The sequence below is a fragment of the Hypanus sabinus genome, chromosome X1, assembly GCF_030144855.1.
Source record: "Hypanus sabinus isolate sHypSab1 chromosome X1, sHypSab1.hap1, whole genome shotgun sequence".
Lineage (NCBI taxonomy): Eukaryota > Metazoa > Chordata > Chondrichthyes > Myliobatiformes > Dasyatidae > Hypanus > Hypanus sabinus.
The window spans coordinates 11,899,011-11,923,154 of NC_082738.1; the positions used below are offsets into that span (position 1 = coordinate 11,899,011).

At 47.7% G+C, this 24,144-nt stretch overlaps 1 protein-coding gene across 1 annotated transcript in view; it reads left to right on the forward strand.

Moving 5' to 3' along the window:
* The window catches only part of kcnh6a (potassium voltage-gated channel, subfamily H (eag-related), member 6a), a 162,238-nt gene that overhangs the window by 63,253 nt on the left and 74,841 nt on the right, over positions 1-24,144 (forward strand). Inside the window, exons 3-5 of the mRNA XM_059956717.1 lie at positions 6,180-6,335; positions 9,690-10,094; positions 22,471-22,521. Coding sequence (XP_059812700.1) covers positions 6,180-6,335; positions 9,690-10,094; positions 22,471-22,521 — 612 coding nt within the window. The remainder of the gene's footprint in view (positions 1-6,179; positions 6,336-9,689; positions 10,095-22,470; positions 22,522-24,144) is intronic.

Sequence of the window (24,144 nt, forward strand, 5' to 3'; positions counted from 1 at the left end):
GTAAGAAAGGTACCAGCGTTCAAAGACATCTGCCTGGGTGGGATGAGCCCCTGGTTGCTGAGAGATGTGACAGTGGAGATTTTAGAAGGGATAGATGTAATTTCATCCTCCTGAAATGGAGTAGTGGTGGGCCCCCTTGTTTATTTGTGTATTTATTTAGAGAAACATCATGGAACAGGCCCTCCTAGCACAATTGTGCACCATTTGTGCATCATGCCATGGAATTGCAGGAGAGTCATTGTAACCTCAGTGGCTTTTAGAAACAATGAACAAGGATGGTCAGCACAGGGGATGCTTTATAAAGGGAAGTGTCTCTTTACTACATGATCGGGACAGACTTTCAGTGATGCTATAAAGGTTATGAACCCTGTAGAATTTTCTCTATTTCTGCATAATTATGACCTAAAATGTGATCAGATCCTCACGCAAGTCCTAAAACTAGATAAAGAGAACCCAATTATATAAATAATACAAAAACATTATACGTTCATTTATTTATTGAGAAAAATGATCCAATATTACATGTACTTGTTGGAAAAAGTATGTGAACCTTTGTTTTCGGTGACTGGTGTGACCCCCTTGTACAGCAATAACTTCAACCAAACATTTCCGGTAACTGTTGATCAGTCCTGCACATCGGCTTGGAGGGACTTTAGACCATTCCTCCTTACAAAACTGTTTCAACCCTGGGATGTTGGTGGGTTTCCTTGTATGAACTGTTTGCTTCAGGTCCTTCCACAATATTTCTATAGGATTAAAGTCAGGACTTTAACTCGGCCATTCCAAAATGTGAATTTGCACGGATTTTTCACGGACTGCTAACCCTGACATTCTCCTGTAAAATGACTTGATACAATTTTGAATTAATTGTTCCCTCAACAATTGCAAGCTGTCCAGACCCTGAGGCAGCAAAGCAGCCCCAAACCATGATGCTCCTTCCACCATGCTCTCCACAGTTGGGATGAGGTTTGGTCTTGGTATGCAGTGCCCTTTTTCCTCCAAACATAGCAATGTGCATTTCTACCAAAAAGTTCAACTTTTGTCTCATCCGTCCACAGAACATTGTCCCAGAAGTGTTGTAGAACATCCAAACTTGAGAGGTGCAACAATGTTTTGTTTTGGGGAGCAGTGGTTTCCTCCATGGCGTCCTTCCACGAACACTATTCTTGTTCAGTGTTTTTCTTATAGTGGACATATGAACAAAGAATTTAGCAAGTTCTAGAGATTTCTGCAGGTCTTCTGCTGTCCAACCCTTGGATTCTTTTTCACCTCCTTTAACATTGCATGTTGTGGTCTTGGTGTGATCTTTGCAGGATGCCCACTCTTAGGGAGAGTAGCAACAGTACTGAGTTTCCTCCATTTGTAGACAATTTCTCTTACTGTGGACTGGTGAACACTCAGGTCTTTAGAAATGCTTTTGTACCCTTTTCCAGCCTCATGCATCTCTACAATTCTTCTTCGAAGGTCCTCAAAGTTGTTTTGATCAAGGCATGGTGCACATCAACAGATCTTTCTTGAGAAGAGCAGGCTCTGTCAGTAATCTGATTTTGTGTGTCTTTTTTATAGGCAGGCCACCTGTCCAATCTCATCTCATTGACTGGAATACCTGACTCCAAATAGCTTTTGTAGAAGGCATTACCTCAGAGGGTCACATACTTTTCCCAACAAATACATATAATATAGGAATCATTTTTCTCAATAAATAAATGAACAAGTATAATGTTTTTGAATTAATTAATTGATTGATTGATTGGGTTCTTTAGCATGAAGATCTGATCACATTTTAGGTCATATTTATGCAGAAATAGAGAAAATTCTGCAGGGTTCGCAAACTTCATAGCACCACTGTAATTTCCAGGGGCAAAGTGACCAGACTTCATTCTCCACCTGTGGCAAATCAATCTGTCCACAAGATTGGTAGAAATTGCCACCACATAGTCCTGTCTTCATCATGAGGACTTCATCGTGTTGAGTGACATGCTAGAGGTTGTTAAATGTGATGGGCTCTGTGCGGATCTGAGAGGTCAAAACTGGGAATCCATCAAGCATGGCAGCAGCATAAATGTGCGCCTCCACAATCTTCAAACAAGTAGCCCAGTATATTCCTCACTCCTCCATAACTGTCAGGCTCTGGGTCAATGGGAGGTGCAGAACGGTATGTCAGGAGTAGCAGCAGGTGCATCTAAGCTATAATGTGGGGCTACAGGAACGGTCCTACCACATCTTCATATCAATGGTATGGGGCAGTTAAACAGGTCACAGCAGGAGGAGCCTCCAAGAGCATCCCAGACCTCAGCAGTGGTGGGGTCCAGCAGGTGAGTGTTAGGACGAGGCATTCATGGCTGTGTCCACTCCATGTGCCAAGTGCCTATGGAGGAAAATAAGCAGTTGAATTGTTGTGCTGAGGTTCCCGCCTTCTCCCTTCTTCCAACCCCTTTTTATTTTATTCTTCTGCAATCTATCTTTCAGTCATCTGGTACATAGCTGTCTGTCTCTCTTAACCTCTCTCCAGTTTTGTTTCCCTGTCCATGTTCTTGTGGCTTTGTCGACGTGTCCCAGGATCCTGAACTACCGTCAGTGAAAACCAAGTAGAAGTGAAAGGGAGAGATGATATGGCCCTGAGCCTCCCTGTGAGTTCAGCTGGCTTCTGCAGCTGTATCCAAGTTTGATCTGGGATTCAACATAAAATGGTGACAGGGTAATCTCCCTGGACTGGAGTGGGACATTACGGTGTCAGTACAATGGGTGATGGCTGGTGGTGTCGTGGCATCTGTACTGGATTTCGAGGTAAATGGCCCGGGGTTCGAATCCGGCTGGCTGCTTACACGCTTTCCATCCACGCAGCATCGAGCTAGAAACTCGGCCTTGTGAAAAACAGACAAATGCTACAGAAACAGCAATACGCCTCAAGGCGTGGAGAGGAACAGAAGAAATAGGGGGTAATACTATGTTCTGCAGCACCTCTGCTCCTTAGGTGAGGAGCTATGCACCACATGGTGATGTGTCTGTGTTGCTGACTGACCAGAACACCCCTTCCAGCCTGCGGGGCCTCGTCACCGGGAGAGGCTGTAGCTTTAAGACCGCACTCTGTGTATTAACTTCCTCTCTGTTTTCCCGCTGAAGTTCACAGTGTCCGTCTCCACTTTAACCAAAGGCTGCAAATCCTGCTTGTCAGTGGTGCAGACCCCTGGCCTTGTTCCCAGGAATGTAGCTGGAACTGTTTTATCTTGTTAGTGTGTTAGCATCACATGCAGTAGATCACAGAGCAACAATTAAGCTGCACTTCATGTTACACGATGCAGCGGGTAACCTCCTGTGTTTCTGTAGACGGCCATCTCTTCCCACCCCGGCTTAACTTGTCCACAAATGGATCGGTTTAGGGAACCGATGAGGAAACGCTTTGGTGGTAGGGGTAGGAGAAGGGGCACGGTGATGGAGTTTGCAGTTTACCAACCCAGCCTTGAAAGTATGGCCACCTCTGTGGGGTTCGAAACTATTACCATCCCTTGGTCCCGCAGCACAAGGGTTTTAACTAGTACTATTAGTTACGTTCTAACCCCAAACTACTGATGTTTGCATGAAACCTCCCCCAACGTCACCCAGTCTACGAGTTCACTCCTCAGCACTGCCAGGATATATGGTATTCAGTTTTTGTGAGTGAAGGCCGCAGACTGTCGTTACAGAGTGGTCTTTGACCTCTCTGATGTTCCTCCTACAGGACCGGTTCCAGGCATTGCCCTGAAAGGGATGTGGTTGTGCTCAGCCCCCTGCCCTGTGCTGATGTGTTGCAGTTCACGCAGTTCGTGGAATGCAGCCAAAGTGCCTGATCACTGGAGCTATCCTTAAAGAGACAAGGCTCAGTCCAAGTTTCCAGTTCCAGGGGTGGGGACAGCTCCTGAGTGAAGGGGTGGGTAGTTAAGGAAGGCCTGGTTGTGGGGGGGGGGGGTGGATGACGGTGGAGATTGTCAGGGAAGCTCTCTGTGAGGTTCCGTGGAGCCTCTGAGTGCCCGCCTCGGATGGCTGGGAGTGAATGTTTAAGCATTAAGGAGAGACTGTGTAAGCTGGGTTTGTTTTCCCTGGCTTCATGGTGGAGAAGTGTCTGGAGTTTAAAGGTGTTCAAAATTCTGAGAAGTAGAGGTGGTGGAGAGTGGGAGACATTCGTCATGAGCAGAGGTGTGTGAAATCAGAACTATAAGTTTAATGTTAAGAGCATGGAGATTTGGAGAGAGTATATCAGAAAGAACCAGAGGAGTTTTAGAATCAGAAATGCACTGCCTGCAGGGGTGGTGGAGATGGGGACTCACAGCGTTGAAGCAGAATTTGAATGAGCTCCGGTACCACCAGGAAGAGACTGCTGCGGACCAAAGTCAAAGTAAACTTATTATCAAAGTACATATATGTCACCATATACAGCCCCAAGATTCATTTTCTTGCGGGCATACTCCATAAACTCAACAACCGTAATAGAATCAATGAAGGACCACACCAAACAGGGTGGACAGCCAGTGTGCACAAGACAGCAAACTCTGCAAGTACAGAAGTAAAAAACTAATAATAAATAATTGAGCAAAAAATATCGAGAACTTGAGATGAAGAGTCCTTGAAAGTGAGTCCATCGGTTGTGGAAACAGTTCAGTGATGGGAGTGAGTGAAGTTTTCCCCTCTGCTTCAAGAGCCTGATGGTTGAGGAGTAATAACTATTCCTGAACCTGGTGGTGTGGGACCTGAGGCTCCTGTACCACCTTCCTGATGGTAGAAGAGAGCATGTCCTGGGTGATGGGGATCCTGATGATGGATGCTGCTTTCCTACAACAACACTCCATGTAGATATGCTCAGTGGTGAGGAGACTTTGCCTGTGATAGACTGAGTCACATCCACTACTCTTTGTAGGATTTTCTGTACAAGGGCATTGGTGTTTCCACACCGGGCTGTGATGCAGCCAGTCAATATACTCTCCACCGCACATCTGCAAAAGTTTGTCAGAGTTTTAGATGTCATGCTGAATCTCCTAAGGAAGTAGGGGGTACTTTGTAATTGTACTTGCACACTGGACCCTGGACAAGTCCTCAGAAATAACACTGAAGAATTTAATGTTGCTGACCCTCTCCACCTCTGATCCTCCGATGAGGACTGGCTCATGGATCTCCAGTTCCTTGGTCTTGCTGACATTGAGTAAAAAGTTGTGATTTCACTCAGGCAGATTTTCAATCTCCCTCCTGTATGCTGATTTTGCCAACGACAGTGGAGAATATGGGAAATGGGATTGGTTTAGTTGGGGCCTTGATGGTCAGTTCCTGTTTCCTGGCTGTCTAACTCTATGATCTCTGCTCCCTGATCAGTTGTCCAGGAGCTTTAAAACCATTCAAATAATATTTGTGTCTCCAGTCCATTGGTTTGATCCTAGGGCCTGGCAGTAAATGTTCAGCCCAGCATTCACTGTGCTCATTGTCCAAGTACTCCACGGTGTGCCACACAGCTGATGTGTACAGACCACGTGAGGTCCTCGGTGATGTGGATGCCGAGGAACTTAAAGCTGTTCACCCTCTCAACCCCAGATCCATTGATGTCAATGGGTGTTAGCCTGTCTCCATTCCTCCTGTAATCCACAACCAGCTCCTTTGTGTTTGCCTGCTGTGCTGACGAACTGTGGGCCTGGGATTGGGAAGAACCCAGTATCTGTTATGATTGGTGCATAGACAGATGACATCTCTGGATCTTGTCTGATGGCATGAGGGCTGATGGATATCTCGGCCAAGAGAGGGTCAGACGAGCCCAGCCCTGTCCAGTTCAGCTACTGCCACACAGCGAGTGGGAGGCAGTAGGGCTCTTAAGAGTGGAGGTGCTTGTGAGGTCCATACCTGGGCTGAATGGTGGGGGTGATTGCGGGAGAGATGGGAGTGATGTCTCTTGTTGTGTATTTAATATTTCAGTTGTGTTTGAGTAATATTGTAATATATTGTTTGATTAAGCATTCTTGCTTGTTTAAATAATTAATTATGGTTCTGTGTAAAAATACATGAATTGTATACATCATGACACTACCACGCTTAAAGTAAACATGAAGTTAGACTCACATGTTGGACTCCCGTGGCTTCCTTTGAATTAGTTTAATGTTTGAAGTTACAAAACATAACATTTATCAATACCAACCGCGCTTTGCTGTGTTTCTGTTTTCCAGGCTCATGCTTGCCCTGTCTGGTGGACGTGGTCCCGGTCAAGAATGAGGAGGGGGCGGTTGCTATGTTCATCATGAACTTCGAGGAGCTGAGAGGCGCCACGCACAAGCCAGGCAGAGGGCAGAATCACAAACTGGCCCCGGACTGCTGCACTTCCAGTAGGTACCACATGGTGGCAGAATTGGCACATCTACAGACTGGGTACAGTAGTCAACACAAAGTACACTGCAGATGCTGTGGTCCAATCAACACGTACAACAAGCTGGATGAACTCAGCAGGTCGGGCAGCATCCGTTGAAAGGAGCAGTCAACGTTTCGAGCCGAGACCCTTCGTCAGGACTGAAGAAGGAGTGTCAGGGGCCCTATAAAGAAGGGGGGGAGGGTGGAAAACCAATCAGAGGAAAGGTCAAGGGGTGGGTGGAGGGAATCAGGGAGGGGAAAGGCCGGAGAGGTGAAGAAGGAATGTTAGGGGAAAGCACTATGGGTAGTAGAAGAAGGCAGAGTAATGAGAGAGGTGATAGGCAGCTAGAAGAGGAGGCAGAGAGAAGGAGGAAATTACCGAAAGTTGGAGAATTCAGTGTTCATACCAAGGGGCTGGAGACTACCCAGACGGTATATGAGGTGTTGCTCCTCCAACCTGAGTTTGGCCTCATCGTGGCAGTAGAGAAGGCCATGTATGGACATATCTGAATGGGAATGTGAAGCAGAGTTGAAATGGGTGGCAACCGGGAGATCCTGTCTGTTGTGACGGACGGAGCGGAGGTGCTCGACGAAGTGGTCCCCCAATCTGCGTCGGGTCTCGCCGATGTAGAGGAGGCCGCACCGGGAGCACCGGATGCAATAGATGATCCCAACAGACTCACAAGTGAAGTGTTGCCTCACCTGGAAGGACTGTTTTGGGCCCTGAATGGTGGTAAGAGAGGAGGTATAGGGACAGGTGTAGCACTTATGCTTGCAGGGATAAGTACCAGGTGGGAGATCTGTTGGGAGGGACGTGTGGACCACACAGTCGCGGAGGGAACAATCCCTGTGAAAAGCAGAGAGGGAAAGATGTCCTTAGTGGTGGGGTCCTGTTGAAGGTGGTGGAAGTTGCAGAGGATAATGTGCTGGATCCGGATGTCGGTGGGGTGATAGGTGAGGACAAGGGGAACACGGTCCCCGTTGTGGTGATGGGAGGATGGGGTGAGGGTCGAAGTGCGGGAAATGGAGGAGATATGGGTACAGTAGTCAGTTTCCTGGGTTGGTCCCAGTTCTCGGCCACAGTAACAGCAGCACGTACACAAACACCACACTCTCAGCAGGTTCCAAGTGCTCAGAGGAAACCCTGCCTCAAAATCCATGGAGTTCTCAGTGGATGTGATCTACAGGAATTGTGGGAAGAGCCAAATGCATCTTTCATATGAGTTTTGTCAGGTCAGGGGTTGAAATCTGAGCCGTCTGTTATTCAGTGAAGTCTGGACTGAGGATGCACCCAGTAATGACCAGGGCACAGCTAGTGTACTGTCGACACCCTAACCCCCATTACCCACCCCCCCCCACCCCGGCTGGGAGAGTACAGGTCAATGCAGAGTAAAATTTCCTTCACAGTGTCCTTGCAAGGGCTGGATGTGGAGATTGTCCTCTCAGCTTAAACTTACTTGTGGTCACAGATCCCAGTGAGGATGCAGGAGTGGTCTCTGACATGTTCTTTGCTCAGATCAATTGTGAGAAACATTCCGCACTCCTCGTTAGGTCAGTGGTGGGTGGAATCCTCGATGGAGGAGTTGAGACTGTTTGTGTGAGGCACCAACTCTATCTAGGAGTCCAGATAGGAGATGGAAGTGAAGGACAAGGTCCGGGTTAATATTAGCCCCACATTCTCATCAACAAACCCCAGGATGTGGAGAATCTGACGAAATTGACCCTGACCCAGCTAGAGTCTCAGAAATGCCCTCTGTGCTGTTCCACGGTGCACGGAGGGGTTTCCCAAATGAGGTTAGGGTTAGGGTTAATTATTCTTAATAAACATATAAGATTATTAAGGGATTGGACACACTGGAGGCAGGAAGCATGTTCCCGCTGATGGGTGAGCCAGAACCACAGTTTAAGAATAAGGGGTAGGCCATTTAGAACAGAGATGCGGAAAAACTTTTTCACCCAGAGAGTTGTGGATATGTGGAATGCTCTGCCTCAGAAGGCAGTGGAGGCCAAGTCTCTGGATGCATTCAAGACAGAGTTAGATAGAGCTCTTAAAGGTAGCGGGGTCAAGGGATATGGGGAGAGGGCAGGAACGGGGTACTGATTGTGTATGATCAGCCATGATCACAGTGAATGGCGGTGCTGGCTAGAAGGGCTGAATGGCCTACTCCTGCACCTACTGTCTATTGTCTATTGAGTCTGGATGCACCATGGTGGTCCATACTGTGGTAGAGATCTTTCAATGCAGGAGACAGCCCCCTTTACCCTGGGACCTGAGTGTGCTACAGAGAAGTGTGAGTTGCAAGTTGGTTCTCGTGCTCCCAGCCCCTTTACCAATCCTGTTTTCCATATTCATCCTGAGTGTGAGATGCCACAGCCCCTGCTTGAGTTTCTAAAGGGGCTGCTCCTTATGTTTTGCTTACACTTCAACCCTATGCTCCTGGTGAATAGTTTGTGAAGGGAAGGGTCTCCTCGTTGGTCTGTTCCCTGACATGGCCAACGTGGTCACTCACAGGTCCGAGCAGTGAGCCGCCAGCCTGTCCCTCATCCGAGGATATGTCCGTGCCTGGATACTCCTGGAGAAAGAACATACTGGATCCACTGGCTTTTTGGAACTGTCACGGGACAGTGATGTGAAAAGAATGTAATTACAATCTTGGGTAGAAATTACATTCTGGACCAATATCAGCACCCACACCCTGCACCACTCTCCCTCTACACCTCACACCCATACTCCTCTCTTTCTGCCCCCTCACCCCCCATGTTGCTTTGCTCCTATGCCGTCCCTGGAGCTTTGGCCCCGATGAACTCTGTTCCCTGGACTCGAACTCAGAAACCCAACCAAGAGAGCAAGGCAAGCTCAACATACCGTTTCTGCAGAGGGTCACACGGCTCAGGCTTATGGAGCTGGAGAGGCAGGACGGGAAACACCGGGTGCTGCTTCAGACCGAAACGTCAGTCTTTATCCCCACTGACCCTGGGTGTTGATTCCCCCCCCATTCCAAAACGCTCAATCCACTCTCTGTCCTGTGAGACACCGGACTCCACCCTCTCTCTCCCCACACCTGTCCTCTCTGCTTCCTCCTCCCTCGCCTGCTATCACGTCCTCCTCTCATGCCCTTGCCCTCCCTCTCAACCCAGCTGTGTCTGCTCTGCCCCCTAGTCTTGTACCCCCGATCCCTCACACTATGCTGTCCTCTGCCCACCCTCTTCTCTAACCCTGTCCCCCCAGATGCTGTTGCCCCTCCTGGCTCAACTCTTTCCCCTCCTCCGTCTCTGCCCCTTTCTCTGTGTGGCTGTGCCAATATCTGAACCAGTTTCCTCCCTCTCTCCAGGCCGAGGGAAGGTCTTTAAGCTGAAGCTGCCCTCTCTGCGGACCATGACCCTAAGCCAGCAGTCCCTGGCCAAAGAGGGTTTTGATGCAGTGGCAGATGACCAGCCACAGTCGGACCGAGACTCGCTGGCCATGCAGGACCTGCGGGGTCCCCGTGGCGACAACTGTGCGCAGCCCAAGGCCGCTGAGTGGGAATCTCTGACGGATCTCCTCGACCATTCAGCTGTGTGTGATCCCTCGCCGGGACGGGGCCAGGATCCAGACCTCCGATGTACCAACTCTAATTTGATACAGATCCAGTCCGGGGAGAGCTGCCCCAGCATCAGAAGGGCCTCCTCCGTCGACAACATCGAGATGATGAGGAACAAGTTCGAGAAGAAATTCAAGGAGAAGAAACCACCTTCAGGTGAGAAAGAGCCAAAATCGTTCCTGGATCTTCCAGCTACTGAGCCCTTGGAAATGTGAGCCCCAGACAATGTCCTGGTACTAACTTGGTTCAGGTGTAGACCAGCATCCAAAGGTGCTGCACTCTGGCCACATGGGTCATACCTGAAATGAGATCAGGCAGTTGCTGCTTGTGGTCTCTGTGAATATCAACTCCTGACTTTTACCTAGTCACTTCCATGCTGGTGAAGCTGCAAAATCTCTCCAGCTACTGGGGCCAAGATAAAATGCAGGAGTTATGGAGCACTCCAGCACAGAAACAAGCCTTTCAGGCTATCTAGTCTGTGCCAAACTATTAATTATTGATCTCCCTAGTCCCATCAACCTGGACCCGGACCATAGCCCTCTGTACCGCACCCAACCATGTACCGACCCAAACTTCTCTTAAATGTTGAAATCAAGCCTGAATCCATCAGCTCAGGGTGAGGAAGTTCCCTCTCATGTTCCCCTTAAACATTTTATCTTTCACCCTTTACCCATGACCTCCAGTTCTAGTCTCACCCCAACCTCAGTGGAAAAAGCCTGCTTGCATTTCCTTGATCTATACCCCTCATAATTTTGTATACCTCTATCAAGTCTCCCCTCAATCTTTTACGTTCTAGGGAATAAAGTCCTAACCTATTCAACCTAACTCGGGTCTGCCAGACATGGCAACATCCTTGTAAATTTTTTCAACCTCGTTTACATCTTTCCTATAAGTAGGTGACCAAAACTGCCTCAATACTCCAAATAAGGCCTTACCAATGTCCTATACAACTTCAACATAACATTCCAATTCCCGAACTCAATACATTGTTTTCTGAAAGACGATGTGCCAAAAGCTTTCGTTATATCCCCATCTACCTGTGATGCCACTTTCGATAAATTATGGACCTGCTCTCCCAGATCCCTTTGTTCTACCACACTCCATAGTGCCCTACCGTTCACTGTGTAAGACCTATCCTGGTTAGTCCTTTCAAAGTGTGACAAAGTCGCATTTGTCTGCATTAAATTCCATCTGCTATTTTTCAGTCCATTTTCCCAGCTGGTCCAGATCCCTCTGCAGGCCCTGATAGTGTCCACTACACTCCCAGTATTGGTGTCATACACAAATTTGCTGATCCAGTTTATCACGTTGCCATCCAGATCGTTGATATAGCTGACAAGCAACAATTGACCCAGCACCAATCCCTGTGTCACACCACTAGCCACAGGCCTTCAGTCAGAGGGAACCATCTACTGCCACTCTCTGGCTTCTCCCACAAAGCGAATGTCTAATCCAATCTACTACCTCATCCTGAATACCAAGTGACTGAAACTTCATGACCAACCCCCCCCCCCCACCCCATGCAGGACCTTGTCAAATGCCTTACTAAAGTCCATGTAGACAATATCCACTGCTTTGCCTTCATCAAAAAACTCTATAAGATCAGTTACACACAACCTACCACACACAAAGCCATATTGACTATCCCTGATCAGTCCTTGTCTATCCAAGTACTCATATATCTGATCCCTTAGAATACCTTCCAATAACTTTGCCACTACTATTGTCAGACTCACCGGCCTCTAATTTCCAGGTTTGTTCTTAGACAGCAGAACGGCGTTAGCTGTTCTCCAAACCTCACCTGTGGCTAAGGCTATTTTAAATATCTCTGCTAGGGCCCCTGCAATTTCTGCACTTGCACTGCACTGGGTCCAAGGGAACATATTCTCTGCCCTGGAAACTTATCCACCCTAATTTGCCTCAAGATGGTAAATACATCCTCTTTTGTGAACTGTATAGAGTCCATGAATTTGATGCTGCTTTGTGTCACTTCTATAAACACTGGGTCTGTCTCCAAAGTAAATACAGATGCAAAAAATCCATTTAAGATTTTCCCCATCCCTTTTGGCTCCACGCATAGATTACCATTCTGGACTTCCAGAGGACTAATTTTATCCCTTGCAATCCTTTTGCTCTTAATATATCTGTAGAATCCCTTTGAGATTCTCTTTCACCTTGTCTGCTAGAGCAATTTCATGCCTTCTTTTATCCTTCCTGATTTCTTTCTCAAGTGTTCTCTTGCATTTCTTACACTCCATAAGCACCTCATCTGTTCCTACCTGCCTATACCTGCAATGCACCTCCTTGTTTTTTCCTTAACCATGGCATCAATATCTCTCAAAAACCAAGGTTACCTAAAGCTGCTATCCTTGCCTTTTATTCTAACAGGAACATACAAACTCTGTTCTTTCAAATTTTCACTTTTGAAGGCCTCCCTCTTACCAAGTACACCTTTGCCAGAAAACAGCCTGTCCCAATCCACACTTGCCAGATCCTTTCTGATACCATCAAAATCGGCCTTTCTCTAATTTAGAATCTCAACCTGAGGACCAAACCTATCCTTTTCCATAAGACCATAAGATACAGGAGCAGAAGTAGGTCGTTCGGCTCATCGAGCCTGCTCCGCCATTCAATCATGGGCTGATCCCATTCTTCCAGTCATCCCCACTCCCCTGCTTTCTCCCCATACCCTTTGATACCCTGGCCAATCAAGAACCTATTTATCTCTGCCTTAAATACACCCAATGACTTGGTCTCCACAGCCATTTGTGACCACAAATTCCACAGATTTACCACCCTCTGACTAAAGTAATCCCTCCACATCTCAGTTCTATATGGATGTCCTTCAATCCTGAAGTCGTGCCTTCTTATCCTGGCCTCCCCTACCATGGGAAATAACTTTGATTTTCCATTATTATCTTGAAACTAATGTCATTATGATCACCAGATGCAAAGTGTTCCCCTACACAAACTTCTGACAGTTGTCCTGTTTCATTCCTTAATAGCAGATCCAGTATCACGTTCTCTCTAATTGGGGCTCTATGTATTGATTAAGGAAACTTTCCTGTACACATTTAACAAACTCTTATCCCATCCACTCTTTTTACAGTATGAAATTCCCAGTCAATCTATAGAAAGTTAAAATCACCCACTATCACAACCCCATTTTTCTTGTAACTGTCTGCTATCTCTCTACAGATTTGCTTCTCTAAATCCTGCTGACTATTGGGAGGTCTACAACTTAATACCATTAATGTGGTCATCCCTTTCTTATTCCTTAGTTCTACCCATATAGCTTCAGTAGATGAGCCCCGTAGTCTGTCCTGACTAGTAATGCCACCCCTCACCCTCTGTCAACGGAACCCTGAAACATTGAGCTGCCAGTCCTGCCCCTCCTACCACCAAGTCTCACTAATGGCTACAACTTAGTAATTCCATGTGCTGATTTATGCCCTGAGCTCATCTGCATGTCCTACAAAACACCTTGCATTGAAATATACGCTAATCAGAACATTTGTGCCACCATGCTCAAACTTTCGATTCCTGACTTTGTATATAAGCTTAACAACGTCTGTCCCCAGAACCACTCCACCATCTGTTGTGACACTCTGGTCCCCATCCCCCTGCAACTCCAGTTTAAACCCCACTGTGCAGCATTAACAAACCTTCCCGCTAGGATATTAGTCCCCCTCCTGTTCAGGTGCACACTATCCCTTCTCTACGGGTCCCACCCTCCCTGGAAGAGAGCCCAATGATCCAAAAGCCTGAAGCCCTCCTGCACCATCTCCTTAGCCACGTTAAACTGTGTGATCTTCCTAGTTCTGACCTCACTAGCATGGGATACTGGTGGCAATCCTGAGATCACAACTCTAGAGGTCCTGTCCTTCAACTTAGCACCTAACTCCCTGAACTCCCTATGCAGAACCTTGTCACTCTTCCTACCTATGTCATTGGTACCTTTCTGAAACACGACCTCTGGCTGTTCACCCTCCCACTTCAGAATTCTGAGGACAGCCTGAGATGTCCCAGACCCTGAGGTGTCAAGAGACCGGACTGCCATGGCAGGTTAGGTCATCCTGTCATCATGACCACCTAACCATGGCAGTCCTCTGTTAGGTCATCCTACACCCCATGCCCCCTCCCCCCAGCAATATCCAAAGGGTTGTTAAGGGGAATAGCCACAAGGTTACTCTGAAGGGGCTGCCTATCCCCTTTCCTCTTCCTGATGGTCACCCACTTACCTGTGTTGTGCACCTTGGGTGTTACTACCTCATTGTGTGTCCTGTTGATCAAGCCCTCAGCCTCTCAAATTATCCTGAGTTTAGCCATTTCCAGCTCCAACTCCTTAACATAGTCAGTTATAAACTGCAGTTGGATGTACTTGTAAGTGTAGTCAGTGGGGACACTAGAGGTCTCCCTTCCTACAGCCCGCAAGTGCAGCATTCCATTATCTTGCTTGACATCTGCACTGTTCTAACCATGAGAGAGAAAGAGAAATTAAATGAAAAAAAATCTACCGACAGCCTTCACGTCTTCTCGGCAAAGCCTCTGTGAGCCAAATCCTGAAGTCCCCACTCTGACACTGGCCTATTCACACAATGGCTGCTCTGCTTAAACCTAACTACTTTTTACTGACTCTTGCCATGTGCCTAATTATGCACAATCCAATGTCTCTTCGGGAACTACAGTGCGCAGAATTTTGCAACTGCCCTCACTAGCTTCTTTTAAACTCTCTCTCTCACTGCGCAATCTCACTTCTCAAGAGCTGCGGATCGCGGATTGTCATGACTGCCCCTGCTTGTTTCTTCCACTATGCAATCCATATCTCCTCCAGAACTCTGATGCATAGAATCTCCCGACAGCCCCCGCTCGCTTCTTTTTAACTCATTCTCCCACTACACAATCCAACATGCCCTCGGGAACTCTGGCGCACAGGATGTCCCGACTGCTGCCACTCGCCTCTTTGGAAATCTCTCTGTCGATATGCAGTCCAAAGTACCCTCAGGAACTGCGGTGCGCAAATCGTTGCGACTGACCCTACTCACTTCTGTTGAACTCTCTCTCCTGCTACATAATCCAGCATCTCGTCAGGAGCGGTGGCACACAAAATGTTCCGACTGCCTTCGCTCACTTCTTTTGAACCTACTTTACTACTACACAATCCAGCATCCCCTCAGGAATTGTGGTGCGCAGAATGTCGCAACTGACCCTGCTCGCTTCATTTGAACTTTTTCTATCGTGACGCAATTCAGCATCTCCTCAGGAATTGTGCGCGGAACATCACAACTGACCCTGCTCGCTTCTTCTAAACCCACTCCCCTACTATACAATCCAGCGTCTCCTTAGAAACTGTGGCGCACAAAATATCGCAACTGACCCTGCTCGCTTCTTTTGAACTCTTTCTTCTGCTATGGAATCAAACATCTCCTCAGAAACTGTGGTGCACAGAATATCCCGACAGCGCCCGCTCGCTGCATTTGATTTAACTCTTCCACTACGCAATCCAATGTCTCCCCAGGATCTGTGGCGCACAAAATGTTCAGGCTGCCCTCACTTGCTTCTTTTGAACTCTTTCTCCTGCTACGCAATCCATCTCCTTGGGAAATGTGGTGCGCAAAATGCCCCAACTGCCCCCATTTGCCGCTTTTGAAATGTCTCTCCGACTATGCAATCCAACGTCTTCTCAGGAACTGTGGCGCGCAGATTGTCCTAACTTCTACCGTTCACCTCTTTCGAAATCTCTCTCCTGCTACACAATCTAATATCTCTTCAGGAACTGTGGTGCAGGTAATGTTCCCACTGCACTCATTTGCATCTTTTGAACACACTCTCCCCTGCAACATGATCCAGCATCTGCTTGGGAACTGTGATGCACAGAATAACCTTACTGCCCCCACTGGCATCTTTTGAACTCACTCTCCTAGTAGCAATCCAGCATCTTCTTGGAAACAGTGGTGTGCGGTATGTCTCGACTGCCCACGCTTGCTTGATTTGAGCTCTCCCTCCCACTACGCAATCCATTTTTTCCTCAAGAACAATGGCGCACAGAATGTTCTGAATTCTCTCTCTCTATGCAATCCAATGGGAACTATGGCAAGTAGAATGTCCCACCTGCTTTTGAGCTCACTCTCCCACTGCACAATCCAACGCCTCCTCGTGTTTACTGCCATCACTTCTTTTGACCCACTGTCCTGCAGCACAATCCAGTGACTCCTTGGGAACTGTGGCGCGCAGAATATCTTGTTGCCCCCATTTGCTTCTTTTGAACGTACTCTCCCGCTACGCAATCCAACATCTCTTCGGGAACTGTGGTGCACAGAATGTCCCGACTGCCCCCGCTCGCCTATTTCAATCTCACTCTCCCACTGCGCAATCCAACGTCTCCGTGGGAGCTGTGGCGCACAAAATGCTCAGACTGCCCTAGCTCGCTTCTTTTCAACTTACCCTCCTGCTATGCAATCCAATGTCTCCTCGAGAACTGTGGCGCGCAATATGTCCCAACTGCCCCCCTCGCTTCTTTTGAATTCTCTCCCCCTCTGCGCAATTGAGCGTCGGGCAGAAAATCCCAACTGCCTTTGCTAGCCCATTTTAATCTTGCTGCCCCTCTATGCAATCCAATCTCTCCATGGGAACTGTGGTGCGCAGAATGTCCTAACAGTCCTCATACACTCCTTTTGAACTTATTCTGCCGCTATGCAATCCAATGCCTCCTTGGGACTTGTGCCATGCAGGATATCTCGACAGACTCACTGTCCTGCAACACAATCCAACGTCTCCTTGGGACTGTGGCATGCAGAATACCCTGACTGCCCCTGCTCGCTTCTTTGAGCTCTCTTTTGCTATGCAATCCAGTGTCTCCATGGAACTGTGGCGTGCAGAATGTCCCAACGGTCCTCGCTCGCTTTTTTGGAACTCTCTCTCCTGGTGGGCAATCCAACGTTTCCTCGGGACCTGTGCTTTGTGATTGTTACACTGTGTATCTACTCTGTGTCTGACTCCAGGATTGTGTGATGGGACGGTGTGGAGGGAGTTTCACTCTGTGTCTGACTCCAGGATTGTGTGATGGGACGGTGTGGAGGGAGTTTCACTCTGTGTCTGACTCCAGGATTGTGTGATGGGACGGTGTAGAGGGAGTTTCACTCTGTGTCTGACCCTGGGCGTGTGTGATGGGATGGTGTGGAGGGAATTTCAGACTGTGTTTGACCCTGGGAGTGTGTAATGGGATGGGATGCAGGATGTTTCACTCTGTGTCTGACCCCGGGAGTGTGTGATATGATGGTGTGGAGGGAGATTCACTCTGTGTCTGACCCCGGGAGTGTGTGATGGGACGGTGTGGAGGGAGCTTCACTCTGTGTCTGACCCCGGGAGTGTGTGATGGGACAGTGTGGAGGGAGATTCACTCTGTGTCTGACCCCAGGAGTGTGTGATGGGACGGTGTGGAGGGAGTTTCACTGTGTGTCTGACCCCGGTGTGTGTGATGGGACGGTGTGGAGGGAGATTCACTCTGTGTCTGACCCCGGGAGTGTGTGATGGGACGGTGTGGAAGGAGTTTCACTCTGTGTCTGACCCCGGGAGTGTGTGATGGGACAGTGTGGAGGGAGTTTCACTCTGTGTCTGACCCCAGGAGTGTGTGATGGGACGGTGTGGAGGGAGATTCACTCTGTGTCTGACCCCGGGAGTGTGTGATGGGATGGTGTGGAGGGAGATTCACTCTGTGTCTGACCCCGGGAGTGTGTGATGGGACGGTGTGGAGGGAGATTCACTCTGTGTCTGACCCCGGGAGTGTGTGATGGGACGGTGTGGAGGGAGATTCACTCTGGGTCTGACCCCGGGAGTGTGTGATGGGACGGTGTGGAGGGAGATTCACTCTGTGTCTGACCCCGGGAGTGTGTGATGGGACGGTGTGGAGGGAGATTCACTCTGTGTCTGACCCTGGGAGTGTGTGGTGGTACGGTATGGAGGGAGCTTCGCTCTCTGTATTAATGCATTTTTGAGGGTGATAGTGGGTGGGTGTTTGAGGATTACTCTATTGAAAGCAACTTTGAATGGAACTCTAAACTTCAGTGGATCTGGAGCAAACCTGTTGCTTTGTGGGATTGGCTGTCGAGGAGGTTTCAGGGACTGGATCCAAGGAACAGATTGGTCTGAGCAGCCTCTACCTGGAACTGCTCTGCATTCCTGAGCTCTTTCCACACTCACTGTGATACAACTCCTGAAGGTTGAGGCCACAAGCCTCAATGACATGGGCTTGTTCCTCCACAGTCTTGACCAGGAGTCAGAACTCAGCCCTGAACCCATGGATGAGCTCTGACTGAAGGTGATTATAGAAAAATAAAACATGGAACAGCCCTTTGGCCCAACTTGTTCATGCGAACAAATGTGCCTACTTGTGGTGCTCCATTTGCTTCCATATTTGGTCATCTCCTTCTAAACCTTTCCTATTCGTGTCCTTGTCTAAATGTCTTTTCAATGTTGTAGTTGTACCCATCTCTACCACTTCCTCTGGCAGCTTATTCCACGTACCCGTCACCCTGTGTGTGACAAACCTGCTCTTCAATCCCTTAAACATGTGATCTCTGGTTTTAGATTACCTTACTCTGGGTAAGACTCTCACCATGCACCTTATCTGTATACCTCAACCTTCAAGGTCGCCCCTCAACTTCCTTCACTCTGGGAGAAACTCTCCCAGCCTACCCAGCTTCTCTGTCTAACTCAAGCAACATCCCTGTAAGAGGACACCAGAGCACCCGGGAGGAGCCCAGGGGGCCAGGAGGAAAGCACACAGCCTCCACACTGTCACCATTTTGCACCACTTATTTTCCCCATGCACCCATCTGCTCTCTCAGTGTGGTGAACTACATATACCTGTCTGGACACGCCTCCTGCTGACTGCTCCTGTGGCTCTTCCCACAGACCCCTGTATAAAGGCGACTGAGGCCTGAGCCCGGCCTCTCAGTCTCCAGGATGTAGTATGGTGGTCACTCACTGCTAGTTCCTTCTTCCAGTCAATAAAAGCCGATATCTCGCCTTTACGTCTCAGAGAGAGTTATTGATGGTGCATCACCATGTGATTCTCCCAGCATGCACTCATCCCCAGGGGGAATTGAAAGTGCCATTAGCCTACACATCAGCCTGACTGTTTCTGTGTGGCGGGTAGTGACTATGTACCATTGACTGTAAAAGATCCCCAGAGAAAGATCGACAACTCCTTTAAAGAGGCATGTCTTGTGATTCCATCCTCTTTCTCCCCAAACCTGAAAGGCTGGGGATAAGCCTGTTGATGCTGCCTTACAACTCTGGTGATCCAGCCTCAACCCTGCCCTGTGGAATTTGCACAATCTCTCTAACCATGTGATATCTCCAAAAGCTCAATTTTTCTCTCACATTCCAAGAGATGTTGGTTTCAGTTTCCCTCCATTAGCACTGCCTAATGCACTGAGTTCCTCCAGCATTTTGAGTTTTGCTCCAGATTCCAACATCTGCAGTCTTCTGTGTCTCCCCGTTAGTATGTTATCTGGGCTCTGCAAATTGCCATTAGTGTGTATGTGAGTGGTAGAGAATAAAGGGTATTTGTTGGCAATGTGAGGGCAAAGAGGTTAAAGATTTACTGGTTAGCTTTATTTGTCATTTGCATATTGAAATATATTGCTTGTGTCAAATCAAATCAATGGACGTGTCACCATGCTTCCAGCACCAACATAACATGTCCACAACTCACTAACCTTAACCTGAACATCTTTGGACTGCGGGAGGAAACTGGAGCATCTGGAGGAAACCCACGTAGTCATGGGGAGAACATACAAGCTCTTGCAGATAGCAGTGGGAATCGAACGTGGCAAAAAAGGTTGATAGGATTGTTCTTAAGACACAACAGAGAGTCAATGAACTGAATGGACTTCCTTCCTGAGAAGATGCATGGGAGCTCATTATCATCTCGGGGAACTCTGGTAGGAAAATACTCTACCAGCTCATTATATCTGGGAGGGTGCTCGTTGCACGGGTATCTCTACAGATAGGCCTTTAGCCACACATTGACTGACCACCTTCCTCATTCGCAAGACTTAGAACCATAGCAGAGACTCGGTCAACCCAATGTCCCAGAAATCCACCAGCTTCTGTTGATCTTAGCAGCAAAGGCAAGGAATGGGACCAGGACGCTGTCTAAATTAAGAGCAAGTCTTATGAGGAAAGGTTGAGTGAGCTCGGGCTTTTCTCTTTGAAGCGAAGGAAGGTGAGAGGTGAACAGGAAGTGTACAGGATGATAAGAAGCCCAGCACCTTTCTCCCAGGACAGAAATGGCTAATATGGGTTGGGGGGGGGGGGGTCGTCATGATTTTAAGGTGATTGGAGGAACAAATAGGAGAGATGTCAGAGGTAGTTTTTTACAGAGGACAGTTGGCACATAGAATATGCTGCCAGGGATGGAGGTAGAGGCAGATACATCACAGCCATTTAAGAGATTCTTTGATAAACACCTGGATGAAAGTAAAATGGGGGATTATGTGGGAGGGGAAGATTAGATTGATCTTGGAGAAAGTTAACAGACATTGTGGGCCAAAGGGCTAGTACTGTACTATATTCTGTGTTGTTTAGGACAGGTCACCAGTTGGTTTGTGACCACTGCTTAGCCCCTGTAGGAAGCTCAGAGTGGTCCTGGGGAGTGATTGTCCCCTCTGGTTGCTAGTGTGGCTTCCTCAGCAGGGCTCAGCTAGACTTCCAGATAGAAGATGGGTGTGGCGCTCGACACATGTGGTCTCATCTCTGGCAGAGATTCCACTCACCTCTGACCTACCAGGAGACTGGAACGTTTCTCCCAGTTGATCCTTGCGGAGGGAAGGCAGAGAAAAAGCGCTGACGCTCCTGGATGCTCTGCAGGTCACTGGGATCTATGGCGATGAAGGGAACATCACTGGGTAAGATAAAAGGACAAACTCCATGCTTAATCCATGCACAGTCAAATCCCTCAACCTGCTCTGGAGAATACGCAGATGGAATATAATTGACCACTCAAGGAACTTCCCTGATGCAGTCACCTCCTAAAGTCAGAGGGTGCCAAAGTCATGTTAAATTTAACTAGATGCTCAGCAGCAACTGCAGAAGTCAGACCCAGGCCAAAAATCTGAACAGGTGCAGAGTCTTGAAGGTAATTGTGTGATGTACCCTGTGCAATGCCACTTCTGTCGAGGAGGGGAAAGGTTCACCTTTTCAGGGGTGGGGGTGGAGGGGCGGAGGTGGTTGAGATCAAACATGTCGTGGACCAAGTGGATGTTGTCCTGAATTAACGAGAATCATGGTGCATTGGTCAGGGTGGATCAAGCCACAGCATGGTACCCCTGTTGGGAGGCCATTGGGCAAAGATCTTGTATTCATGGTCAGTAGAGAGGATGGGCTCCAGTTTCTTAAAAGTAGAGATTGCAGCTCACTTTTCAAGCTGGTCCCCAGGATGGAATGATTGACCTCTCCTCCAGTTCTGTGGGTTCTGAGGTGACTGATGTTGCAAATTTCAGGCCATTGAGAACATCCTTGACATTATCTCTGTCCCCTGGTGATCTCCCATCACAAGCTTAGTATCTGTTTTGGGAGTGCAGTGTGAGACATGAACATCTCGTCTCCAGTGTTCTCCTTGGCCTCGCCCAAAGTTCCAGGGTCTGGATGCATGCAAAAATATCCCAAGCCTGTAGTAATTTTGAGATCACTGAGGGATGGAAAAGCCCACTCTTAATGGTGCAGAATTCCTCTTCCTATTTGTCTGCCCAGAGAGTGGATTCACTGTTTTTTCTTTCAACTGGCCTTCTCCTGTCTGTTGTGTCTCACTCTGCAGTGATGCTGATGTCAAAGCATCTGAACTCCCATGGTATGATAATAAAGCAGTCTCTGTTGGGACTGTCCTGGCATTCCACATCCCAGACTTTGTATCATGTTCTGCACCATCAAGAGGGGGCTAGCTTGTGCCTCTGTGATCTCAATGGCACTGCAGGTTTGGGATATTTTTGCATGCATCCAAACCCCAGGAACTTTGGGCAAGGGAGAAGAGGACATCTGCTCCAATGAGGTCATTGTCCCAAATGGAAACAGGCTGTTCACCCTGGATGACTTCAGCGATAAGCTGGGAAACAGGAAGTTCTGTGGCCACCAGAAGCAGGAAAAGCTAACTCCATAAGCTGCTCTTTCTGCATGATGCGTGGTCCTGGCAGTTCTTCCCAGTCCAGCCTCAGCCCTGCCCCTGACACTGGCACCTGATGGGTCATATCACCCTCAAGGGAGATTTGCAACAAAGAGGAAAGTAAGCTGTGGAGAGGATGTTACAAGACTTCAAGTTAGTGTTGATACATCAATAGGGCTTTACATCTCACCATCTACCCTGTGAAGCTCTCTTACTATCTTGTGTGTTTGAATATAGTCAACACTCATTCTTCTAAATTCAAAGAGATATAGACCTAAACTGTCAAGGCTGTCTTGATAGGACAGCCCTCTCTTACCAGCAACTAGCCTTGTGAAACTTCTTCAAACTGTCTCCCATATTGTTTTATAGGTAAAAGGATCTCATTCTGTGGCACAAAGGACAATTCACATCCTGTTCCAGGTGACTGCCTACTGTGTCTTCTGGACCTGAGACTAATGGAACTTGGAACTAAGTTTTTCTTGTCACATATACCAAGATACAGACTTTGATGGGGGTTAAGTACAAGCGTCCGAGCAGTAGCCAGGATGTGGGATAAAATTACAACACGGGATAGAAAAGGCATGTAAAAAGAGCAATGGATGTGATGGTTATGGGGGATTTCAATATGTAGGTAGATTGAGAAAATCTGGTTGGTGCTGGAATCCAGGAGAGGGAACTTGCAGAATGCCTAGGAGGTGAGCCCACTAGGGGAAAAGCAATTCTGGACTGGGAGTTGTGTAATGAACCAGGTTTGATTGGAGAGTCTAAGGTAAAGGAACCCTTAGGATAGAATTCACCCTAAAGTTTGAGAGGGAGAAGGTAAAATCAGATGTATCAATATTACAGTGGAGCAAAGGGAATTACAGAGGCATGAGTGAAGAGCTGGCCAAAGTTGAATGGAAGGGGAGACTAGCAGGAATGACAGCAGAACAGCAATGGTTAGAGTTTCTGGGAGCAATTCGGAAGGTGCAGGATCAACACACCCCAAAGGGAAAGGAGTATTCTAAAGAGAGTATGAGGCAACCGTCACTGACAAAGGATGTCACAGACAGCATAAAGGCAAAAGAGAAGGCATATACAGTACTTTGCAAAAGTCTTAGGCACCCTAGCTATATACATATATATATATATAAATACCTAAGAATCAGTGAATTCTGGAATGGTTCCAGAGGACTGGAAAATTGCAAATGTCACTCCAGTCTTTCAGAAAGGAGGGAGACAGAAAAAAAAAGAAATTATAGCCCAGTTAGTCTGACATCAGAGGTTGGGAAAACAATGGAGTCCATTATTAAGGATGAGGTTTGAGGGTACTTGGAGGCACATGAAAAAATATGCCAAAGTCAGCATGGTTTCCTTAAGGGGAAATCTTGCCTGTCAATCTATTGGAATCCTTTGAGAAATAACAAGCAGGATAGACAAAGGAGAATCAGTGGATGTTTATTTGGATTTTCAGAAGGCCTTTGACAAGTTGCCACACATGAGACTGCAAAACAAGATAAGAGCTTGTAGTATTACAAGAAAGATACTAGCGTGGATATAAGATTGGCTGATTGGCAGGAGGCAAAGAATGGAAATAAAGGGAGCCTTTTCTGATTGGCTGCCAGTGACTAGTGGAGTGCTGCAGGGGTCAATGTTGGGACTGCTTTTCACGTTGTACGCCAACGTTTTGGATGAAGTAATTAATGGCTTTGAGGCCATGAGATGATACGAAGATAGGTGGAGGGAGAAGGTAGGTTTGAGGAAGCAGGCAGTCTACAGAAGTACTTAGACAGATTGGGAGAATGGGCAAAGAAATGACAGATGGAATATAGTGTAGGGAAATGTGTGATCATGCACTTTGGTGGAAGGAATAAAGGCATGGACTAGTTTCTAACCAGGGCAAAAATTCAAAATTCAGAGGTGCAAAGGAACTTGTAAGTCCTCACAACACACACAGATCATTGGAGGAACTCAGCAGGCCAGGCAGCATCAATGGAAAAGAGTAAACTGTTGATGATTTGGGCCGAGACCCTTCATTGGCGTGCAGGTGTCCCTGAAGGTTAA